Genomic DNA, 14,700 nt, shown 5'->3' with positions numbered 1-14,700 from the left:
AAGGTGAAAAGAAACGGCAGAGAAGCAGCAGCAGCACCTGCCGGGGAGAGGGGGTGCTCCCCTTTCCCCTCCAGCCTCAGGCACCCCCATCCTCATCCTCATTGGGACTTGCAATCCCAAGAGGGGGGGGAACTAGCATGAACCCGGAAAGCTGCCAGGCTGGGCAGGATCCGTTAGCATGTGCACCCAGGGGTTCCTCCCTGGGGGGCCCGCAATAACAGCCCAGCAGAGAGTCTGGATGAAGAGGTTGTGGGGGGACCAATCGCTGCTGTCACTGCTGCTCTGCCCTTGACTGTCAGTCAGCCAGTCACCGGGGCATTCCAGAAACCCCCCTAGACTTAAGTCACCTCCTAAGGACATGGTCCATTTGATGCAGGCAGCAGTTTGGGGGGCTCCTCCAGGCCTGTCCCTGCACCTCCATACACTGCCCTGACAGCACAGGACAGGAGAGGGGGGAATGCCCCCCGAGATGTCAGGGTCGCCTCCTCCAAGCAGCCCTCGCCCCTTGGAGACTGCCTGGGAGTGAGGGGCAAAAAAGGGGGTGTATAAATCTTGCTTCTATAGAAAGGAGGGTCCCACCTGTTAGGAGTGGAGGAATTGGGGTGCATCAAAGGGGTCGTCTAGGCAGGGACGGGGTGTCGCGAAACCTCCAAGCCAGCTGCCTCGCCTCCCCTGGGCCAAGCAGCAGCAGCAGCAGCAGCAGCAGCAGCAGCAGCAGCAGCAGCAGCAGCAGCAGCAGCAGCAGCAGCAGCAGGGACGTGACCCCGAGGTGCCCAACTGTCACGCCGCCCCTCGGGGAGACCGTGAGGGTGGGGTCGTGGAAGATTTGGGGGGGGGGTGGCCAGTCCCTGCGGGCCACTGAACCCCTTCATTCCTTCTCCAGCAAACTGATCCGGGGTGGTCCAGGATCGCCCCCCAAGACCTTCCTTCCCTTTGCACGTTCCTTGGCTCCGGGAGCCCCAAGAGGCAGGCGCCCCGCAGAGCCCTTCCCGGGCGCCCACCACCCGGCCACCCAGCCGGGCACCGTCCCCCGGAGCGGGGCGCGGGCAGGGCAGTGCCCGGCAGGTAGGCGCGCGGCGCTCACGCCCCCTCGGCCCGGGGCTCGCCGCCCCGCTTAGGCCAGATCGCCCCCCGAGCCCCCGACCCGTCACCCCAAGACTCGACTCACTCGGACCGACGGAGGCGCCTTCGCCGGAATTCCGCTCCGGGCTCCGGGCAGCCTCGATCGCCTGCCCGGCCGGCCGTGCCCGCGCCCGTGTCCGCCGGCCCCGGCCCCGGCCGCCCGCTGTCCCGATCGGCCGAGCGAGCGAGCCAGCGAGCGAGCGAGGAACGGACGGACGAAAGCAGGAGCGAGCGAGCGAGCGAGCGAGCGGCGGACGCTTCCGACTTGTGGCCGCGCGAGCTGCCTCCCTCCCTCCCGGCCGGCCGGCCGACGAGCATGCCCAGTCCGCCGCCCCGAGCCCCGCACGCCGCCCACCCGCCCGCCCGCCGGCCTCCGATCCGCGGCTCGGCTGCTGGCTCTGCGCGCTCCCTCGCTCGCTCGCCCGCGCCGGGTGTTCGCGCAGGCCGTGGGGGCGGGCTCGGCGGGCGGGCGGGCGGGCGGGCCGGCTCCTCGCTCGCTCCGAGGGTGGGTGGGGAAGGGCCGCGGTGGGCTCGTCCCCGGGCTTCGTGGACGACTGACTGACTGACTGACTGACTGACTGACTGACTGACTGACTGACTGACTGACTGACTGACTGACTGACTGACTGGCTGGCTGGCTGGCTGGCTGGCTGGCTGGCTGGCTGACTGACTGACTGACTGACTGACTGACTGACTGACTGACTGAGGGCTGCAATGGGCTCGTCCCCAGGCACCCCAGGAAGACTGACTGACTGACTGGGGGCCGAGGTGGGCTCATCCCCGGGCCCCCCAGAGACGACTGACTGAATGGGGGCCCTGGAGGGCTCGTCCCTGGGACCCCCAGGAACAAACTGAGTGACTGAACGAATGACTTGACTGACTGACTGACTGATTGACTTGACTGACTAAACTGACTGACTGGCTTGACTGGCTGACTTGACTGACTGGGGGCCATGGTGGGCTCATCCCGTAGTCCACCAGGAATGACTGACTGACTGACCGGGGGCCGCGGTGGGCTCATCCCTGGGGCCCCCAGGAGCAACTGAATGAATGAATGAATGAATGACTTGACTGACTGACTTGACTGACTGATTTGACTGACTGATTGACTTGGTGGCTGACTTGACTGACTGGGGCCCATGGTGGGCTCATCACTGGGCCTCCCAGGAACAAGTGAATGAATGAATGAGTGAATGAATGAATGAAATGACTTGACTGATTAACTTGACTGATTAGACTGGATGACTTGACTGACTTGACTGACTGACTGGCTGACTTGACTGACAGGGGGCCATGGTGGGCTCATCCGCGGGCCCCCAGGAACAACTGACTGACTGAATGAATAAATGACTTGACTAACTGATTGACTTGACTGATTTGACTGGCTGACTTGACTGACTGGGGGCCATGGTGGGCTCATCCCCGAGTCCCCCAAGAATGACTGACCGACTGGGAGCCGTGGTGGGCTTGTCCCTGGGTCCCCCAGGAACAACTGACTGATTGAATGAATGAATGACTTGACTGACTGACTCTACTGACTGATTTGACTGACTGGTGGCCATGGTGGGCTCATCCCTGGGCCCCCCAGGAACAACTGACTGAATGAATGAATAAATGACTTGACTGACTGATTGACTGATTTGACTGGCTGACTGACGGGGCCACGGTGGGCTCGTCCCCGGATCCCCTAGGAACGACTGACTGAGTGGCTGACTGACTTAACGGACTTGTCTGACTGACTGACTTGACCGGCCCTCCAATAACAAAAACGCACCTAATTTTGCTTCGCAGGTAGCAGGGAAGCCCCCGGGGGATCTGAATCCACCCTTCTGCCTGCGGGTGCACCAGGCCGGTTTGCACGCCCGGCATTTCTCAGGCCGACGGGTCAGGGGACAGTTTCCTTAAGCCCTGCCACTAGCTGTGGGAACCGAACAGGAAAGTGCAGGAGGAAATGGGGCAGAAAAGGGGCGATTCTGGATCTGCGGGGGAGACGCAGTTGCAAGCTAAATCGGGGACCTTTTCCCCACCGGCCTTTGTGGTCATTCCCCCCAAATAAAAAGCGGGCCGACCTCCCAAAAGACTGACCCAGTTACACAGAAGAGGCGCCTCCCGGACCTCCCTCCTCCGCCCCGCCCAACGGGAAAGGGGCGTGTCTGCGGACGACCACGCCCCCTGTGCGCCACGCCCACCGAGCAACCCGGAAAACCCGGAGTGCCCAACGGCGCGCCGGCCGCCACGGCGCATGCCCAGTAGCCGCCGGGCCCCCCGAGCGACTCGCCCGAAGCCAGTCCGGTTTCCCTCCGCTGTGGGGTGGCGAGTCGGACGCCGGGATCCGGTTCGGGCCGGGAGCGGCTGGGCCGGACCGGATCGGACCGAACCGGACCGGACCGGACCGGAGCGCCGCCCCCTCCCCGAGCCCGCACTCCCTCCCCGACGACCCCGGGGAGAGGCGGCGCCGCCCTCCCCGAGCTGTCTGGACGCCGCGGGAGGCCGCGGGGACACGTGACGGGGCAGCCATCTTCGGCGACCCAGGCGGCCTGTGGGACGCGAGCCGACCGCCGAGCGCCACGCCTCGCCTCCCTCCCCTCCCTCGCCTCCCTCGCCTCAGCGCCGGCTCCCACCTGCCGCCCGCCCGCCCGCCGCCTCTGGAGGACCCGCTGCCGGCCCTGAGAGGAAGAGGATGGCCTAGACTAGGCCCCCGGGGGCCACGGGCACTGCTTCTCCTCAGCCGGGGAAGCCCAGCACAAGGGGGCCCCGTTCTTCGGGCCTTTTCTTCCTGACGCCTCCCAGCGCTGATGGAGGCCCTGCCCACGAGGCTTCCTCGACTGACTGGCTGGCTGGCTGACTGACTGACTGACTTAGCTGACTGACTGACTTGACTGACTGACTGACTGACTTAACTGACTGAATGGCTGGCTGACTGACTTGACTGACTGACTGACTTGACTGAATGGCTGACTGACTGACTGACTTAGCTGACTGACTTGACTGAATGGCTGACTGACTTGACTGACTGACTGGACTGACTGAATGGCTGGCTGACTGACTTAGCTGGCTGACTTGACTGACTGACTTACTTGACTGACTTAACTGACTGAATGGCTGATTGACTTGACTGACTGACTTGACTGACTTGACTGACTTAGCTGACTGACTTGACTGACTTAACTGACTGGCTGACTGACTTAACTGACTGGACTGACTGAATGGCTGATTGACTTGACTGACTGACTGACTGACTTGACTGACTTAACTTACTGACTGGCTGGCTGGCTGACTGACTTGACTGACTGACTGACTTAGCTGACTGACTGACTTAATTGACTGAGTTGACTTAGCTGACTGACTTAACTGACAGGACTGACTGGCTGGCTGATTGACTTGACTGACTTAACTTACTGACTGGCTGGCTGGCTGGCTGGCTGACTGACTGACTTGACTGACTCACTGACTTGACTTACTGACTAGGACTGGCTGACTTAACTGACTGACTGACTTGACTTACTGACTTGACTTACTGACTAGGACTGGCTGACTGACTGACTGACTTAACTGACTGGCTGGCTGACTAACTTGATTTAACTGACTCACTGACTTGACTGACTAGGATTGGCTGACTTAACTGACTTGACTTACTGACTAGGACTGGCTGACTGACTTAACTGACTTGACTGACTTAACTGGCTGGCTAACTTGATTTAACTCACTGACTTGACTGACTGACTAGGACTGGCTGACTTAACTGACTGACTGACTGACTTGACTTGATTTACTGACTAGGACTGGCTGGCTGACTGACTTGACTTAACTGACAGGCTGCCTGACTGACTGACTTAACTGACTTGACTGGCTGACTGTGCCCCTGCGGTGACTGACCCCCCAATAAGGAGGCTTCCTCAAGGTGGTGGCCACCAGAATCTTTGACCTGGGACCTGCACTCCTTGCCATGATGCTGTTAACCCTCTGGCCCCTTCGGATGGGCGGCCTGGACGGTGATGCAAACAATGACTGTGTGTCAACCCTACCACCACCACCACTGCCATGAGCCCCTTGAGGAGGGCTTCATTGTGGGCTTCAGATCAGTCGCATTACTGTCTCACGTAACAATTTAATTTGTTAGACTTGCCAGTGTAGAACTACAAAGTCAGAAAGGGGGTGGGGGTCGTGCAGTGTCATCAGCAGACTCTCCAGGTAGCCCTAGTGGGGTGGCCCACTTGACAAGTGAGGCTTTGGAATTTTGCACCATAATAATATAGTTTGGGGATTATATAGCACCACAACCAGCCACCATACAGCGAGGTGAGCCCTACATTGGAATTGAGTTAGTGTATGCATGCGAATCTCTCATTAAGCCCTTCATTAGGGTTTTTGTTTTAATCCACCACCACTCCAGATAAACTGCTTTGGGTGGGGGAGAACCTGCCCTAGGCACTGACAGCTTGAACAGGTGAGATTCACGACAGCTCCAGGGTGTGAGTCTGCAGAGCGCTTGACTCTGAGTCACTCTTCAGCTGGAGGCTTTTCTTCCCTTAGCCACTGAGGGGAAAGTGATGCCTGGCTCTCTGTGATGTAAAAAAGTTTTTAGTTAAGCAAATGCCTGGTTTCATTGGAATACTCTTTATCTGCAGGCTGCTTTCCTAAAAATAAAGTGCCTGTGATACAGACTTGTCTTTAATTTACTGTGTAATGTTTCCCCTAAAAGTAAATCAAGAGTGCAAAATATAACTGTTTTCTAGTGTTCCTTAGAATTTTTTTAGTTTTCTGTACATTTGAAATGTAACTGAAGTTTTTTAGGCAATTTTCCATGAATACTGTTTAAAAATGGGGGGAAAGCAAGGTATAAGACTTTTCATTTTCTAATTTTTACATAATTTAACATTTTATATACTATATTACAGTGTTATATCAGTTCAGGGAATGAGAAACGGGAAGAGAGGACTAAAAAGATCACAAATTCATTAATGGAAAATTCAGTGTGATTATATTAAGAGATATCTTAGAGTGTGTGCTCTCTCCCAAGTTAGTTATGCTCCTTAAGTCATTAATGATTGAGATTTTTTTTAAGTTTCTAATAAAATTGTCCCTCTCCAGTGCACCCAACCCTAAAGACCTGTGTACTTTGTATTAAAAAATTTTAGAAGCAACTTAGAGTGTAAAATGTTAAAGTTCTCAGGTACATAGTGTTATACATTACATTGTCGTCAAGTATAAAATTAGCTCCACGCCACAATCTGTCAACAAAATATCATGTAAAATTAATACTGTGGGCTAGAGATGTAGTAGAGCAGGTGAAGCACTTGAAGGGGCTCAATCTCCTGCATCCCATATGGTCCTATGAGCACCTCCAGGGGTGGTTCCTCAGTGTGAGAGTAACCCCTAAGCATTGTCAGATGTAGCAGAAAAATAAAACAATAAGAGAATATAAACCAGTTCACTTGCCAAAAGAACTCTACTCATACTGGTTTAAGTTCCAGCGAATGACTCTTGGAACTTTGAAAGGGACCCAACCTAATTCAGATTGGGCAATTTTTATTCATTTGATCTGTAAGTAGCAGCTATCACCAAACTAGTCAAAGTTCAGGCTAGGAGAGAGGTTTCATTGTGTTCATGGCGATTTGTTTCCAGGTGAATTTGGAGCCACAAAGCCTGAGTAAGAACCAAACACCACCTCAGATGCCTGCCTCCTTTAAACTCATCTGGCCCACCCACTACTCAGTCTTCAAATCAAGATTTACCAGAAAAGCCAGCTGCAGACAACAGGACTGGTTCCAAGTATACGCCACTAAATTCAGATCTAGTAACACTCAATCTTCTGTGTATGCCCTCAGCTAGGATTCCTGGCTCCGAGAACTGCTGGGGTTCTGTGGGCCAACAAACAAAAAAAGCCTGGAATTTATTTCCGCATACTGGAGAAGGAGGAGTACAACTGAGGCCTGGAATGAGATCAGACCAAGGAACTGTAGAGTACTGACAAGCCCTGTGTCTCTGTCTCCTCTGCACATGTTTCTCTCCTCACAATCTGGCTTATTCTTTCATTTCAATAGCTGGAAATGACCGCTTGTGTGTATATCTCTTTCATAGATTAGCAGAAGTGAACCCACCCAAATGTATTAACTCTTTTTGCAGAAACCTATTTCCATACCCAGATTTCCTACTGTTCACTTTAACCTGTGCTACTACTATTTCAAGTTCCATCTTAAATTCCACTTTTCCCCTAAAAACTCCTGTGCCTTTGGACATCAAAGCCTTCCTCCTGTGCAGCAGACAATTTGACTCAATCTGCTTTTCATTGGAGTCTTGAGTCTCCAGCTTACATATTAAGTGATAGTATCTTTTATCTCCATGCTTTACATAGGACTTAACACCAAGTATCTTATATTGAATATTTATTGATGTTAATTAATATATACATCAATATTTATTGATACTTTATTCTTTTGTATACTTTTATAGCTATTATTTTATGTAAAAAGGATAAACTTGAACCAGAAAGAGAACTCAATGAACTGGAGCATATAATTTCATGCAAATGACCCATGCTTGATCCCATACTTGATCCCTTGAGCATCACCAAGAGGGACACTAGAACACAGAGCCAGGAGTAGTCAGTCTCTGAGTCAGGCCCCTCAAAATAGAGAAAACTGCTAGGAATGAAAAATCACTTCACTGTGTTATTATTCCCTAACCAGTAACCACCCTTCACAATTCCTATACGCTTTTAAGGGATCTTAAAATTAGACATTTCCCAATTCTTTTATTGAGGGGTACCACATCCAGCAGTTGGGGTGTGGGGGATGTTCAAGGCATATGCAATGCTGGATACCAAACCTGTAGCTGCTGTATTGCTCTATCAGCTATTTCCCTGGCCCTTTAACTTTAAACTATGACTGGGCACTGGCCAGGGTCTGTTGAATCAATCAATGCCATCAGCAGGATGCTACATCTCTGACACAGCACCATTGACCAGACTTTCAGTTTCCCCCTAGCTCTTCAATGGTCGATGTGTAGCTCCAGGCAAGGCTTAATTATTCCCTCTTAAATTGAATAATATAACCCTGCCCCTCTTGGCTTCCATGGGTATTATGGGAATTAATTAGGTCTTTAATAAGTATATGTGTCTATAAAATGTTTTATAAGATAATTAAAGGTACACAATGAATGAAAATACGAGGTATTGCCTAAGGTGTTTTGTTTATTATTGTATTTAGCAATCAGCTTACATCTGAAAACAAGGAAAAGGGTAATGACTATAGTACTCAAAAGAATGAGTACAGAAGGTCAGTCTTTCAGCTGCCATTTGCAGACATCCTGACTGGTGGGAACTAACAGGATGAGACAATGAACAGTTTCCCACAACAAGGGAAGATTTACATAATGGAATCAACTGAATTCCATGGATCCTGTTTTTAACTCTTCAGAGACTCCAAATCTAGATCATAATATACAGAGATCAAGTGGAGAGTGATATGTATTTTTTTTTTTTTTTTGCTATCTTAATAGCATCTTCCTTGTTTTGTAAGGTTTTGAAGGAGCATATCAAACCTTTTCCATCTAAAAAGAATACAGTATTGTAGATGAGATACATCCTGTCCTCTGAAATAACTACCTGGAAAGATGAAATCCCTCCACACGAGGGGATTTGACTAAAATAATTTGAGGAAAGATTTGTTAGACTCTGCACCACTATCTAGATCAGGATTTCCCAGCCTCCACTTGGCACATTTGGCGACACTTCTTTGTTGGTTTTCAGTGGCTGTCTGATGTCTTGTAGGATTTTAGTTATAATCTCTGACCTCAACCAACTAGATGCTAAAAGCGCTGCCCCCACTATACCCCTAATTGTGAAATTCAGAGATTTGTCTAGGTATGACCAAATGCTCCAGGAGGAGAAAGAAGCCGCCCTTAGTTGAGAATCACTGTTTGTTTGTTTTTATTGTGTCACCGTGAGTTACAAAGTTTCTCATGATTATGTTTTAGGGCATCCAATGTTCCAAAACCAATCTGGTCACAAGTGTCCACTTCCCTCCACTAATACACCCAATTTCCCTCACACACCCTTTCCTGTCTCTGTAGCAGGTGCTGTTTTTGCTGATTTCCTTTAGACAATGTGGTTTATAATACTGCTCCTGTTAGGTCATCATGCATGTCACTTTACCACCTTTCAGCATCTCCTCCAAAGTGAACCTTTCCTTCACCACTGATATAGTATTCCCTTCCTTGTCTATCCCACCAGTACCCCCCACTCCAGTGGCAAACTTCTGACTGAAGATCAACTCTCATGTTCTTTGTTTCTATGCCTTTGGACATTTGTTATTCTCTACTACTTTCTTTATATCCCACATATGAGAGATCGTTTTGTCTGTCCCTCTCCCTCTGACTAACTTGACTCAGCATAAAACTCTCTGATCCATTCATGTAGCAGCAAACGACATGACTTCATCTTTCTTGTGCCTCCCACCAAATAATTTTCCATTGTCTACAAGTACCATAGTTTCTTGAACATCTATTCTTGTGGTTATTGAACAGAGGAGTGCTGATGTCTTATTAGTATTGTATTTTTGAGTTTTGGGGGCATATTCCAAGGAGTGGAATTGCTTGTTGATATTTACTAGTTTTCTGGTACTATGTACTAGTTTTTTTTTTTTTTTTTTTTTTTTTTTTTTTTGTGTACTAGTTTTTTTGAGGCAAGTCCATGGTACTAGGTACTTGTATTTTGAGGAGTGTCCATATTGTCTTCCCAAAGGGCTGGTCCAGTCAGCATTCCCACGAGCAGTGAATAAGTCCTTTTACACCGACCTCTTCCTCCCCATGCCAACTTTGGTTGTTTTGTTGTTTTGCAGTGTGCCAGTTTCTCTGGTATGAAGTTATATATCTTGTTTTGATTTGCATTTCCCTGATGATTAGTGTTGCAGAACATTTTTATATGCCTTTTGGCCCTTTTGTCTTCTTTAAAGAAAGTTTCAACTCACCTCTTCTCCCCATCTTTTGATGGGGTTGAATTTTTTTCTTATATAGTTCTACTAGTACATTATATATCTTGAATATTAATCCTTTATCAGATGAGTGGTAGAAAAATATTCCCTCCATCTGTGGGGTATCTTTGCATTCTGGTCCTTGATTTCGTTGTACTAAAGCTTCTTAACTTAATGTAGTCTCATTTATTTATCTTTGCTTTCATTTGTTTGGCCAATGACATTGAATTCTTAAAGATGCCTCAATGTCAATGTCATAGAGTTCTGCCTATGTTTTCCTCAGTCTTACTTATAGATTTCAGGACTGATATTGAGGTTTGTAATCACTTTTGATTTGACTTTTGTGCACCATGGTGTTAGAAATGGCTTTGAGTTCATTTTTTGCACATGACTAACTAGTTTTCACAATACCACTTATTGAAGAGGCAATCTCTGCCCCATTTCATAATTTTTAGAGAAGACACAGATTTAGATTGGAACTTCTTCTAAAATTGTGAATTGTGATCCCCTAGACCCTGTAACTAATTGAGTGTGGGAGTTGAAAAGGTATGTTTTAAAATGAATTTTTATTACTATAAATGATTTGTGTACCTTTCTTATAAACCCAGGATCACACAAAAATTTCTCTAAGAGAAAGGGATCATAAAGGGTCAAAGTGAATGGGCATTTTCCTTGCTCACAACCAACTTGGATTTTATCCTATCATCTCATATGGTCCATCAAACCTATCAGGAGTGATCCCTGAGTGCAGAGCAAGGAGTAAACCCTGAACACCACTGGGTATGGCCCCAAAACAAAATAAAACAAAATGAGGGGACATTTACAAGTGGAAAACTAAATGTTTTAGATAATGTACCAAGTTTGAGGAAACTGGAATTTTGTGTTCTCAAATATTTTTGAAATCACTCAGCATTGTCCAGTTTATATTTCTATCTGAGGTATTCATGGCACATCAATTTAGCCAAAGTTGAGCTCTCAATGAATGAGTCTCAATGTCTTTCTGTGTATCCATCCATACAAAAGGTTGAGATGTGTTTTTTCTCCATAACACACAGATATGTTACTTACATCCTGCCTTCCTTATCAGGTAGTCAAGAATTGGGACCAAAGTGATAGTACAGTGTGTAAGACATCTGACTTTCATGCTGCTGACCTAAGATCAATCCCCAGGCATCCCAAATGATCCCTCAAACCCACCAGGAATAATTCTTGAGCTCAGTGACAGAAGTGACCCCTGAGCACACTTGGGTGTGCCCCCATCCCCCAAAATTATTCCAAGAAATAATAGTCTAAAATTACATGAGACATACTGAACTTAATTTTTTTTTAATCGTTCACTGGTGAAGGCATGAGTGTTTTGTTTTTCCTACTTTGAAAGTTGTACTAAACTCTTTAGAAGTCAAAGCCTTCAAAGTCATTCAGGTGGGATAGACTGCCTATCTCAAATACTTCTGATACTCACAAGCCATTTAATATTTACACAGTAAATGATATTCTGGTATTCTTGTAAGGTGAGTCAGGATGTGGGACATTATGAGTAGATCAATATATAAACCTTTTGTAACCTCATAGACAAGAACAAGACAAGAACAAGGCTGACTTTCAGACTAACTTACTTTTGCTTATCAATGTTTTGTGGACTTATTAAAATTTAGTGTAAATTATCTTTATATCCCATTCAATGTTACTGAGTATAACTCTAAGGACAAGTTCTAACAATCCAGAATGTTAACAAGTCTTTTTTTTTTTTTGGTTTTTTGGGCCACACCCAGCAGTGCTCAGGGGTTACTCCTGGCTGTCTGCTCAGAAATAGCTCCTGGCAGGCACAGGGGACCATATGGGACACCGGGATTCGAACCAACCACCTTTGGTCCTGGATCGGCTGCTTGCAAGGCAAACGCTGCTGTGCTATCTCTCCGGGCCTGTTAAACAAGTCTTTCAAGTGATTCTGTTGTATACTCAGATTTCAGAACTAATACTTTATAAATGGTTATAGGTGTAAAATAAACTAGAAAGTATTTTTTGTGCAAAAGATATAACTGACTCTGGTTTCATCTTTCCCATGACTAAGATTAACATATATGTGTTAATTCACACAGCTGCTACCAAACATTGTAGATGATATTACGAGCAAGGCTGTGATCCCAGTTATTATGTATAGTTCCAGCTCCACCTGATTGTGTTATACTGGCTAAACTCCTGCATAAATATTTTCTGCCTTATTTAACTTATCTCAAATCCTCAACTCCATGACTTGTCAGAAAACTCAACTCTCTCTGCAGAGTGCCCACTCTCATACCTCAAGTGTTTCTTTTTGTTCTAATCATTCTTTTAGCCTCTTATCTATACCCCACACTGTCCTTGCATTCTTCCTTCTGACAGGACAAAATATAGTGTCCATGTTAAGAAATGTTTCCTTCTTATCTTATCCTGACTCAAGTTGCCTGGCAGCCCTGAGTCCTAGGCTCCAGGATAACAGGAAAAGGCCCCCAGAGATCCAACAGACCAGACTGGTGGGGGCCTTTGCAGAACCACGAGATAGTGGCTCACACTAAGAAGAGACTAGCCAGTCATATGCCTTTGCTTCCCTGAGTTCAACTTTCTGGCAGCATCCCTTTAACATGTATGAACACACTTGAGTTACCAGTTGCAACTAGGATACTGTTGAAATTTAAGTGTTGAATCATTACCTACATGACTTTGGGGGATAGTGTATGGTAGACATCTGAAAGTTGGAAAAGACATCAAAAGCTTTCTGAGGAAACCCCAAAGGGCCATGAACATGCATTCTAATGTCTGCTGTGTTAGCCCCTAAGGGCAACTGCAAGATTGAAATGAAGAACAGTATGAGCCAGAAACCACAGAATGAGCCAGAAACCAGAAATTGAATCAGGACCAGGGGCAACAAGGCTTTGGAATCCAAGGCTGAATTGGGGTTCCAGACCTGACCTAAATAGTTGTGTGATCTGGGCCAAGTGACTAAGACTCATAAAGTCACAGTCTCTTCAGCTATAAAATTAGAGTAACAATAATAGTAACTTTTCTGGGTGTGAGGATTACTTGTAACCCATATAAAAAAAGTTACAGAACTGGTCCAGCATGTAATAAATGTGATATATTGTTTCATGAATAATAAATTCAAGTTAATCAGGCGGGAGAGATAGCACAGTGATAGGGCATTTGCTTTGCACATGGCCAACCCAGGACAGACCAGGGTTCGATTTCCAGCATCCTACATGATCCCTCAAGCCTGCCAGGAGCAATTTCTGAGTGCAGCACCAGGAGCAATCCCTGAGTGCTGTCAGGTCTGGCTCAAAAAACAAAAGTAAATAAATAAATACAAGTTATCACTTCTTTTTTATATTTAAATTTTTTCACCACTTCATATGTTCTTTTGCATCTCCTTTGACCCTTTGGCTAATGGCTTGTCCTGCATCTGCAACCTCCAGGAGGAAAATACACACTTGTTAGCCTTCCTGGCTTTTGTTTACAAAAGCTTAAGTCCTGGCTGATAGACTAAAACATGGACGCTTAGTCATGAAGAGGGAGGGAAACGGGTAGGATGTCTTTTCACCCTCAATGTGAAAAAGACTGTATTTGAATGGAGGGAAGAGTTGAAAATAAAAGGGCTCTATGTTAGCTTTCTAGTTCAGTTATCAGGGGGAAAGCAAGGAGGAGAACCCGAGAGAGAACTGCTGGGCAATCAATGAACTTAAAGAGCCAAACATGGGGCCAGAGAGAGACCAGGAGGTAGGGCATTTGTCTTGCAGATGGCCCACCCAGAAAGGACTCAGGTTCGGTTCCCAGCATCCCATGTGGTACCTCAAGCCTGCCAGGAGTGATTTCTGAGGAGTAACCTTTGAGTGCCTTCAGGTGTGGCTCAACAAAAACAAACCAAACATAGGTCCAGTCATTGCCAAACAGAAAGGCCTTTCTTCTTTCCACTTCATAGAAATGGTCAATACCATCTTAAACCCCATCCCACCACACACACACACACACACACACACACACACACACACACACACACACACACACACACACACACACACTACCACCACCACCACCTCATCCCAATTAATTGCCCACACCACCAAACCTTAACAATTTCCTGGGAACGCTTGAGCACATTCTCTTCACCAAAAATAAAAATTCTAAATGATAAGTTTTACATCAGCTCGGTGGTAGAGTTAGTCATGCTGGCGGCATAAACATGGTAATGAAATGGATTTACTGATTCAGTGTCTGTTGGCACCATTTTTTCTCTCATTAATATGAAGCTCATCATGCTGGCTTCAGGAGCAGCACAAATGTGATTACTAAGTCTAAGGCTGGGAATCATTTTATCCCATGGCCCTTCTTGCTTTTCTGCTTTCTGGAAATATTTTTATTCATTTCTGTGTCAATGCCCTCAACTTTTTTTTTTTTAGCTGTATTTAAAATGTTTTCTTCAACTTCTCTGCATAAGTGACATCATGTGTCATTCCAGCCTCCTTGACAGTTTCTGTTTCACTTTCATTAAATTTGTTGATTGGGCGTGAAGGAGGAGGCACTGTCATTTCCAGATCTTGTGTTTGGGAGATAGAGTCTCTTGAAGCAATGTTAC

At 47.2% G+C, this 14,700-nt stretch overlaps 1 protein-coding gene across 1 annotated transcript; it reads left to right on the top strand.

Moving 5' to 3' along the window:
• Positions 1–1,438: 1,438 nt before the first annotated feature.
• On the top strand, positions 1,439–3,902 carry LOC125995021 (WAS/WASL-interacting protein family member 1-like). The gene is made up of 3 exons (XM_049764563.1): positions 1,439–1,627; positions 2,914–2,974; positions 3,220–3,902. Exons 1-3 carry the CDS (start codon positions 1,439–1,441, stop codon positions 3,900–3,902), a joined length of 933 nt encoding a protein of 310 aa, XP_049620520.1.
• Positions 3,903–14,700: the final 10,798 nt, after the last annotated feature.

Source organism: Suncus etruscus, chromosome 17, assembly GCF_024139225.1.
Source record: "Suncus etruscus isolate mSunEtr1 chromosome 17, mSunEtr1.pri.cur, whole genome shotgun sequence".
Lineage (NCBI taxonomy): Eukaryota > Metazoa > Chordata > Mammalia > Eulipotyphla > Soricidae > Suncus > Suncus etruscus.
The sequence above is the reverse complement of the archived record's forward strand: the minus strand, read 5'-3'. Positions and strand labels throughout refer to the sequence as shown.

What these genes read in the sequence shown, in the direction of transcription:
- LOC125995021 (XM_049764563.1), top strand. Translation starts at nt 1,439, where the DNA reads ATGCCCAGTCCGCCGCCCCGAGCCCCGCACGCCGCCCACCCGCCCGCC. An exon ending in GCTCCTCGCTCGCTCCGAGG is followed by an intron (nt 1,628 to 2,913) that starts GTGGGTGGGGAA and finishes TTTGCTTCGCAG; the next exon opens with GTAGCAGGGAAGCCCCCGGG. An exon ending in CCTGCGGGTGCACCAGGCCG is followed by an intron (nt 2,975 to 3,219) that starts GTTTGCACGCCC and finishes CCAGTTACACAG; the next exon opens with AAGAGGCGCCTCCCGGACCT.